The sequence below is a fragment of the Cornus florida genome, unplaced genomic scaffold, assembly GCF_030987335.1.
Source record: "Cornus florida cultivar Cherokee Brave unplaced genomic scaffold, ASM3098733v1 CherokeeBrave_3.0.0_Hap2_Chr03, whole genome shotgun sequence".
Lineage (NCBI taxonomy): Eukaryota > Viridiplantae > Streptophyta > Magnoliopsida > Cornales > Cornaceae > Cornus > Cornus florida.
Window position 1 is genome coordinate 5,012,231 of NW_026775573.1, and position 10,773 is coordinate 5,023,003.

The 10,773-nt window shown below is 31.3% G+C and overlaps 1 protein-coding gene across 1 annotated transcript; it reads left to right on the top strand.

The window, feature by feature from the left end:
• The first annotated feature begins 1,925 nt into the window (after positions 1 to 1,925).
• On the top strand, positions 1,926 to 3,421 carry LOC132299148 (metalloendoproteinase 4-MMP). Its single transcript, XM_059795621.1, has one exon. The coding sequence runs from the start codon at positions 2,063 to 2,065 to the stop codon at positions 3,128 to 3,130; it is 1,068 nt and encodes a 355-aa protein (XP_059651604.1). The 5' UTR covers positions 1,926 to 2,062; the 3' UTR covers positions 3,131 to 3,421.
• The last annotated feature ends 7,352 nt before the right edge of the window (positions 3,422 to 10,773 follow it).

Sequence of the window (10,773 nt, forward strand, 5' to 3'; positions counted from 1 at the left end):
GTTCTGAAAACGGGCTGTGGGCCTATGGGCAAATTTGTTGTTATCGGCCCATTTTGTTAGAAACGAAAATAAGAGAAATGATCCTTACAGCAAATAATTACAATGAATTGTTAGATCTAATAATAAAAATAAAAAATAAAAAATTGTTAGACCTACTCTTTCAATTGGTCAATTATGCAATAAATAAGGAAATAGAACCCTCTATTTAGTTATATTTGGTATAAATAGCCGATTAAAAATTATTCCGTTAAACAATTCACTGTAAGTATTAGAGTGTGAATATGACATTCCGAAAAGAATGATCCCACAAAATCGATGAAATGGAAGAAATATGCGTCAATGAAAGGGACGGAGACGTGCTATTAAAATAAACCAACTGGATTCGTAATTCCAACAATTTAATCATACTTAAACGTCAAAATGTGTAGCTGTGGGTCCTAAAAAGGCCAATCACTGTGTGAAGCGACAAATGTTCTTAAGCTACTACTCCATGTGACGTTAATTTGTAATGATTAATAAAGAGATGGGCTATTCAATGGCAATGTGGTAAATATATATGTATACCTAGTCTTTCCAAAACAGAAAACTTTCGTTGTAATGAAACCGAATGGGAATGCGATTCTTAAGCTACTGTATTTTGCTCTGTTTAAAACTTTACCATCAATTAGACCAGCCATCAACATATCTTTTAGTACACAAAGGTTCCACATCATGAATGTGTATCCTGGGACAGACTTAAAAAACTACATAAGTAGAGACGCTCTTTAACAACAATCATATAAAAAATGTTAAAGGAACAGTAATTGGATTTTAATTTTCTTAATTTTAGTAAGCACAATTCTAAAATTTTAAAGGTATATATTATAAAAAATGGAAAATCAATGGTGTATAGTAAGGGGAAAAAAAAATGTGACATTGAAAAAGCAAACTTGGCCTAGCTGCCTAAGGTAAGCAGCAGTTTATACATGACTTTCAAAGCTTCAAGGGTTGTTGAAGTTCAACTTTGAGTCCTTTACACGTCCAAAGCTTAGAAAGCTGACTTCCTCAGACTTGAAACACATGCATTGAGTCTTCCACACGCCTAATTAAAACAGCATATATATATATATATATATATATATATATATAAACACACACAAATACATAGAGAGAGAGAGGGAGAGGGAGGACCCATTAATGATAATTAACCTGAGCAACCATGATAATTTCTAACGACCAATACGAACTTGCTTCTAACAGTTAGCTATTCTTGACTTGAGAAACAAACAAGCCAAAACTAGATTCTCCGTTACACCCTAAATAAGCCTTTGCATGTGGAAAATTTTACCATCCATTTCGTCACTTAATTTTGATCATCTAATATAATAGAAACTATCTTTAATTATAAACCCATTTTGCGTCTTTAACAAACAAAAAATTTCCAATTTTTATATATTTTAATTACAAGAAAACAGTTAGTCGTCTACTAAATAACTAACGAATTATCAATACTTCAATTTATCATGAACATTATTTTTTCTTGAATACTTTCCTATTAATCTAAGAGTTTGTATAGTAATGCTACATAAATTAAATTTAAACAATTTGACTATATATATATATATGCATATATATTCAAAAATATCATTTTTCATATCATCTCTCCATTAAAATTCTCTTAAAATTAAGAGATACTTATAGTAAAAGAATTTTGTAAAAAAAATAAGGGGAAAGACAATTGATTAATCTAGGGCGAGGGTAGTTTAGTAATCACACAAAAGAATAATTTTCAAAAGTCAGAATCTACCTAATGAAAAGACCCAACCAACGTTAGGAAGATCCATCACAACTTCCCAATTATCATATCTTTTATGAATCAACTTATTACATAAGTCTTATCCAAATTATGTACCTATCAAAGTTTCAAATTTCTAATTATGTCTATATTTATAAAAAAAATTAAACTTTATCCATATAATTATTACATTTTTTCCGGTAAATATATAATAATTACATTTGATACTTTCTTTATAATAAAGCTTCCCTCCATTTCCACCACCCTACCCTTTCAACCCCAACTGCCATGTTTCCATTTTACCTTTACATCTTCCATCTCTTCTTCCTCACCTCACTGCCACTCCTTCCGGCCAGACAGTCACCGGAGTCCACCTCCGACCCGGTGACTGTAATAACCGTAAAAAAGAGCCATAACCACACGTGGCACGAATTCAAGAGGTTCCTGGATGCTAGCAGAGGCAGCCACGTCACCGGCATGTCGGAGCTGAAGAAGTACTTTCATCGTTTCGGGTACCTTCCGGTGCAAGCTATCAATTTCACCGATTCATTCGATGCCCAGCTCGAACACGCCATAACCCGGTATCAAGCGAAGCTAGGGTTACCGGTCACCGGCGCCCTTGACTCCGATACCCTCTCTCAGATCATGTCACCGAGATGCGGTGTACCGGACAATTCACCCACGCTGCATGTGCATGCAACCAGACATTACGCGTATTTCACCGACCAACCGAGGTGGTCGAGAAGTAAACCGATGAATCTGACGTATGCATTCTCGCCGGAAAATATGATCCGGTCCTTAAGTTTGTCGGAGATAAGGGTTGTGTTTAAACGTGCTTTCGGCCGGTGGGCGTCGGTAATTCCGGTGAGTTTCGTCGAGACTGACGATTACGGATTCGCCGATATCAAGATAGGGTTTTACAGGGGTGATCACGGCGACGGAGAGCCGTTTGATGGGGTGCTTGGAGTGTTGGCACATGCATTTTCACCCGAGAGTGGGAGGTTCCACCTTGATGCTGCGGAAACGTGGGCCGTTGATTTTCAATCAGAGCAATCGACGGTGGCGGTTGATTTGGAATCAGTGGCTACACATGAGATTGGGCATTTGTTAGGTCTAGCCCACACTTCTGTTAAAGAGGCAGTTATGTACCCTAGCTTGAAACCCAGAAATAGAAAGGTGGATTTGAAGCTTGATGATATAAAGGGCATACAAATTCTTTATGGATCGAACCCTAATTTTAAGTTCTCTTCCTCAATGGAATCTGATATTTCTTCAAATCAAGCCGTTGATTTAAAGTTTAGATCATCAATGTGGGCCACTTTGATTCTGGCTTTGATGTTGTATCTGTGTATGTAAATATCACGTTTGGACACACATATCTAACCAAAATAGGAGTCAAGGATGATCAGCAAGCACAAACTGAAGATATTTTAGGGTTGATTTTTGTAATTTTTTTTCCCCAAATTTATATATTCTTTTGTAAGACTTTGTAATGGTGTAATATTCACAATTTAAAGTGTATAAGCATTCTTTATTTTTTTTTATTTTTTTTGAGCATTTAAGCATCAAAATATGGGGGGGAAAAAATCAAAATAACGACTTTGTAGTACATAGTACAGGCCCCCAAGTGGACTGTATGGGAGTCTCAGCACAAAACTTATGTTGGATTACGTGTTCATACACCAAAACGACATCATTTAGTGTACGAGAACCTTCCAAAAATGAAGGGATTTATTTTCCATCCTAATTTATTGATAATTTAATTTGTGATTACTGAACTAATTTTCTTCAAATTTAATTTTAATACATCAATTAAAATATTTGTGATGTGCACCATGAATATATATATATATATATATATAACACATAAATATCAAAACCCAGCTCTCAGAAATCATGATATTGCAGGAGTGCCGTCTCAACCAAGTTGGTGATATGATCATCAGCTCGTTGTATATGATTATTGAGTACTCAACTTACACCCTATAATTCCCCTCCTTTAATTATATTTGTTGTAAGGAAATTGCTTGGTGCACGCAGACTCACCATTATCTGGCAGGTCAGATGTCAAAGTCAATGGTCTCTATCGACGGTCACGGTTGTCCCGCCGTTGATCAGCAAGGGCGGCCCTAATTTGATGGTTTGACTCGGACGCCTAAATTTAATCCATGAATTTGCATTTCATTTATAAGCTACTCGAAGTGCTCGTCACAAAATTCTTTTGTTTACGTATTCAGAGTAGTGTTTAAATAGTATTTTAATATATTAAAACACGATTTAAATGTTAGAAATTAAAAATAATGATGTTAAAAAGAATTTTAAGACAATTAAAATGTGTTTCAACTTTTATCGCACAAACAGGCACAACACATTTGTTTTAGCTTTCAACAAATGTTTTGAAAATAATATTTAAATGTGTTGAAAATTTTTAAACAAATTACAATAGAGATTCATTACCGCTGAGAATCTGCACACATTTTAATTATCAAACAGTCAAATTATTTTGAAACGTTATTATTGATATTAGAATGCAACAAATATTCACGCGAGCTAGAGCTACTCACTTTTCATACCATCTGGAGCAATATATGGTCTTGATCATTACCTTATGATTTGCCCACTCGAATAAATTATTTCCATGTAAATTGATAAAATCATACTATATATTTTTATTTTCTATTTTTTTGCTTGAAAACGTTGTGAGTTTCTACTAGAATTTGATTATCTAATCTCACTAATGATTTAATTTTCTTTATAAATCTTATTCATAGAAGATTCAGAAATTGTCAATGAGGTAAGCTAATATTTTTTTAGTGTGTTAATACTAATAATAATAAATTAATATATAGCATAACAAAGAACAAAAGCTGATTTTCAACATAAAATAAATTTTAAAATAAAATAGAAGAAGAAGAAGAAGAAGAAGAAGAAGAAATGAAGCCCACTTTTCTTAGCCCATGCCATTGGTCTAAAAATAATAAGGTGAGAGAAGGGCCTTGTCGGCCCAACAAAACAGAGAAGACTCGCAGTACATCAGCAGGCTTGGGCAGCGATAAATTCCCACCCACTTTAAAATATTATTTTATTCTAATCGTGCTTGTCTTGTTGAGATTCCACAACCGATTCACAAACGACGTGGAGTGTCTATATATCATAGTTTTATATATTTAAACACAATTTATGTTATATAAAAGTGTGTATACTTTATCGAGTGCCACAAAGTATATATACTTCAAAATTATAACAATTTTTTACCATCAGATTTTATATATATATATATAACAAAAAGCTGTCACGCTTTCCACTAAGTTCACAAAAGAAAATGATTACCTTTCTACTTTTCGAGGTTGAAGTATTAGAAAATTGAGTTCTGTAATGATCTTAGCATGCTATTACATTTTTTAAGAAATTTAATTTTTTTGTTTTTTTAATCTTAAGACATTAAAATCACGAGTCAAACTTTAAACACATCTTTTATATATATATATATATATATTCCAACACAATTTCAATACATACAATAAATATGTTAAAACATAATTTAAAATAAAAGTGTTAAAACAGTATTTAAGTGTGTGGAACTTAATTTAATATAAAGTTTATACACAGAATCTGTTGATAACTATGAATCTAAAAGCGAGGGAATAAGAGAGTGGAAAAGCAATATTTTAGATTATAGGGGATTCGTTTGCAATATCTTTTATTAAATTATATTATTGAAAGTTAACCATAGGAGCAGCCTAGATACACCCCAAATCTACAAGGTCAACCCTCCTTTTTCTTTTTTCTTTATTTCGTTTGTGGTACTGATTGAAAGAAGTTTTATAAATATTATTAAAAGTAAAGCGTAAGAAATCTTCCGAATTACGTCAGAATTTGTAAATAACTCCTTTGACGTATGTTTTGTGCATACGATACATTTAGTTTCAAAATATCCTAATGTCTTAACTATATTTTATTAAATGACCATAATGACTTTTCTTATTGAATTACACTAAACTAAATTATGAAAATAAATTCTTAATAATTTGATGACATGTTCTCCATTAAATTTGTCTTCTAATTTTTTAGTTAATTTTTAAAATAAAAAATTGAAGTAGAAAATTTTAAATCAATTTAAGTAATTTCTTACTTTTTAATAAATATATTGCATAAAAAATAAGGTATTTTTTATTTAAGTATTTATTAATTTTTCATGAATATATATCATGAAAAAGAAGGTAATTTATGGTAAATCTTTTAAAAGTGAGCATAATTTTTTTTTTATAAATAATAAGTTAATTATTTTAGAAAATAGTAGTTACAAATCTATTTTTTTATTTTAAATTTTTATGATAAATTGACATAATAATAAAATTAAAATAAATGGTATAATTAATATTTAGATAAGAGAGAAGATAATAAAAATAGTTTAATAAGAATTGACAAATGTAATGAGAGAGGTAAAATATTCTTTTGTAATGAATTTACCCTTAATTGTAACAAATCAATAATTTTAATGAACAATTTGTAATTCAAGAAGAAGGTTATTTTGCAAAAGGACAAAAAATTCAAGAGTATTTTTTTACACTTAACACTATTATTAATAATCAGTTTATATCATCACATATTTAGTGATGGGCTCCCTAGGATTGACCCAATTGGGACCTTGCCTTTTCTCCCCTACACACACACGCACACAATAATATATCTATAGGCACTTAATGAGTTGACAAAAGATTGAGATCAAGTGTTCGTGCTTAGAATCTTGACTATCAATTAATCGAATATAAAAACACCCCATTGTTATCACTGGTATGATTATTGCAATCCGCATTTCAAACTAAGTGATTGTTGACCAACAACATGATGAGATTCGATATGATATTATTGATCGATCCTTTGATGATTTCTACTGAGAACACTAATTTATGTTTATGGGTATTAATGTGTGTTAAAGAGGTTGGAATTTTAAACATCTTTTTTAATTATATTCCATGACATATTATCTGTTCTTCTTTTAAAAGCAGAGACATAGAAGATTCAATCTCTCTAATTGTCACATTTGCATTTCACAAATTGTCCAGTTTCAACTAAGTATACTCTCAAAGTAAAAGAGATTATTCCATTGGATTGGCTTATTGGTCAAAATAAATACAACATCGGTTCAAAAATAAATATCTATCGACTCTATCTCTCTTTTTTGGTTATCTCAAAACAAATGTCACATTTAAAAGGTCAACGTAGTATTTTATATAACATTACCAATTTACAGTAACCTTCTTACATTGAACAATATTATCCGCTTATGGCTCTTCTGAACCAGAGACTTTCTAAAATATCATTCATCCTACCACTACTAAAGAATGGGTAGTTCATAAACATTACGGCTTTAAAATGCAATTTGAATAAAAGAGTGTTGAACTTTACATATAACATTTCACTTTTTCAGGCGACGAGGGATTATAACACCATGTAACCTACCAATATAGTAGCTCATCCAGTGTTCCCCACCCACTCATAGAAGTCATCACAAGGGTATTCCAAATTATTTGCCTATTTTAGAAAATCAAACAAATTAAATACAATATTTTCATAATTACCTTTCTATTTTTTCATAAATCTTTTAATTTAGTAATTTGAAAAGAGGGTACATTAATTATATGTCTTCGTGTAGGGTTAGAAAATAAAAAATGAATAATTAAATGGGACAAAACTGGTTCACAGTATTGGTTACAGTTGTGGTATAAATCACGGTCGTGATATAACGGACTCGGATAAAGTTAGTGTAAATTGCCCAATATGGATCACATATCGGACTTGAAAAAGGATCACGTATCAATCAATATGTCGCGTATCGAATTATACGACGAGGTACTTGAGCATGCGAGCGATAAGTCATAATTGGAAAAAATTAACTCGGGGGACCTTCAAATCGAAATTCGTCTTGAGCAAAACACTTCTTATATTTCTAGAAAGTTCTAATAAAATTTCCAAACCCAAACTCCAAACTTTATTTTTTAGCATACAATGCCCATGTGCACGCCTGGGTGCTAGACTCATGGACAGAATTTCTCATTATTTATAGCATATAAGTGTAAGAAGAAAGAAGGTCCACGTGTAACTCCAGGGTCCCTCCACCAACAAAATGTATATGATATGACCCATGCAATGGTGAATCGGACAGCAGTTTAGGAACCTTATGAGTACATAGCTAGCCTGTTATGTCTCGAGCTGCAAGTACATGTAGACTTCCGTAGACTATGATGTTGTCTTTGAAAACTTTCAAGCTTCGGACTAGAAAGATCTGTAATTTCTTTTTCTTTTTCTTTTTAATTTTTTTTAATAATATGAACAAAATTAATTTGCAAATCCAATAAATGGTTCATGTCAACCACCTCATGACTTGGAACACTTTATGTTGATGAAATTAATGGGACACACACTCTTCCAAATTGATGGCTTAAGTTTTTTAAGTTAGTGGTTATTAATTAATACGATAACAATATAAAAAATCTTGTACTTAAATTCACATATTATGAGCTAAAAACTGTCATAGAACATAGGTTGACTAAATTTCATAGATAAGATAAGATTGCTGATTTTATAAGTAATACAAGTTACAACCCTGCACATTCATGATTCATCAAAGTAAGCTTTTAGGGCAAATTTCATATTTTCAATAAATTAACTAGTTATCAGGATTATTGCTTAGTGACACTCTTGTACCTTACAATCAAGGGTTTAAGGGTATAAGTTCTTACACGAATAAAAGAGATAAAGTGTATGTAGGAGTTTCTTGTTAAGTTAAAATAAATTATATAATTAATTTAGTAACAATTACAACCGAATTAAATACACCTTTTGAAGTGGGGAGATTAGATGATTAAAACTCCTTAAACAGCTCGATTTCTAAACCTAAACCAAAGGGAATGTTTTCAACACCATTACTGGATTTTATTTATTTTGAATAGTAAAGCAAATGACAGTGCCCATCAATTTAAGATTATAAGATGAACAACGAAATAGAGTTTAGTCCAATGTACAAGAGTTTTGTTAATATTGAAGAATGCGATCTTACTTCCATATATAAATATTATTTTTTATTTTAAATTCGTAATCTTCGAGTTATGATGAAGCTAACATTTTCGTTGCACCAAAGCCCACCCCATAGTAACAAAATGGTTCCCTTTTAATTTTACAAGCATAAATTAGAAAGAGTTAAAATGTACAAGAGAGAAGAATATGAGTGAGTATACAAGAAAAATATGAAAAAATACAAAATCTTCATCAATGAAGTGATCAGAAAGGTGATTATTGCCTTTGTAAACAAATCCCTTGTCTCCATCTTAAAACAAAGAGAAGTGCAGCATAGTACATAAACAAAGGACTTGCTTAATTTGTAACTCTGAAAATAGTTTTTTGTTATCAGAAAACAGAAAACTATACAAAAAATTTTGCTTGGTTCAGTTTTCTGAAAACCCAATTATAAAAAGACTTGTTTTTAGAGAACATTCTTTTATTATTCTCTGAAAAATGTTCTCTGTTTTTTTAATTCCGATAACTATTTCCAAAGTTACAAACTAAGCAAGCCAAACACTTTACTTAATTTGCATCTTGAAAAGGCTAAAAATGATAGTATATAATAAGAATTGGTAATTGAGAAGATTTTAAAAAATTGTAAAAAAGTAGGGCAATTGCATGTTAATCAGTGATAGATCGAACACTTGAAGTTGCTTGTAAATAGGATGAGTAGAGGAGGGAAAGTGAAACCAAGCAAACCATGTGACTCTCTCGATGGTTGTTTTAGAACAAAGGAAACTGTGACAGAAGATGGAAACTAGTGCTATATATATATATATATATATATATAAATGATGCTTTTATATATATATATATATATATATAAGGTGCATGATGAGTTTTCTTCATCTTCAAATCAGCTTCACATGAAGTTCGGATAAGTCTATGAGTATATATATTTCTGTGCATGTGTGTGTGTGACACACACACATGATACACGCACACACAGATGTTGATATTGATGTATGAAATTATATATGATAAACGAACAACCATGGGTGCAATAAAGAAATAATAAAGAAAAAGATTTCGGTGGATAGAAGTCGTGGTTTCAATATTGTCACTTCAATGCCCCCAATGTGAAGAGCTTTTTTGTTGGTTTATTATCATAAATAGCCAAAATAGACACAGTGGAGAAGATCGAACCTTATCTGCTTGTGCACTTTAAAGATACTGCCCACACACTTACATGTATCGTCAACAGTACACACCATGAACAAAAAATCAAAATAAATGGCCCAGAAGCAAACAACAAATTGACTTTTATTTTCTCTTTAAGCTATTGTTTAATGCACTAACACTTGATTAGACTAAGTTTAAACTATGCTTCTAGCTAGTCCTCTTATTCAATGTTAATTACACACACACACACACAAAAACCAACAAAATCAATATTTCCAAAGAAGCCTAATTTGCTATTTATTTATTTATTGAATTTTTATAACCTGACCAGAAGAAGAAACCAATAATAGAGGGTCTCATAAATACTTTAAATGAATCTGAAAAGCTAGCAGGCTTAGGTACTATGAATTCTTTTGTAAAAAAGGCATCCAAGTGCATTCAATTCTCCTTAAGAGACGCAACAAAGGAGTGAGAGAGGCTGCAATTTCCACCTAGCATCCTGTTGTGACAAAGACAAACCCTAGACAATAAACCCTACTATATATATCACTGAAAAAAAACCCAAATTAAGGAATTTACTTACTTTGTTAATCTTAGAACAACTAAGCAAACCCTAATAAACTCAAAATTTATAGCCTATATATCAATACTATGTTATATTATCACTTGGATGAGGATAAGCTTGCTAGTTCATCCATGATTTTATGCCTCATATTAAGTATTAACACATACGATGATCGATGATAAGTATCATAACAGAAGAACATAAAATTAACAAATAATTTCATAAATATTGCTAAATTGAACCAGACCAA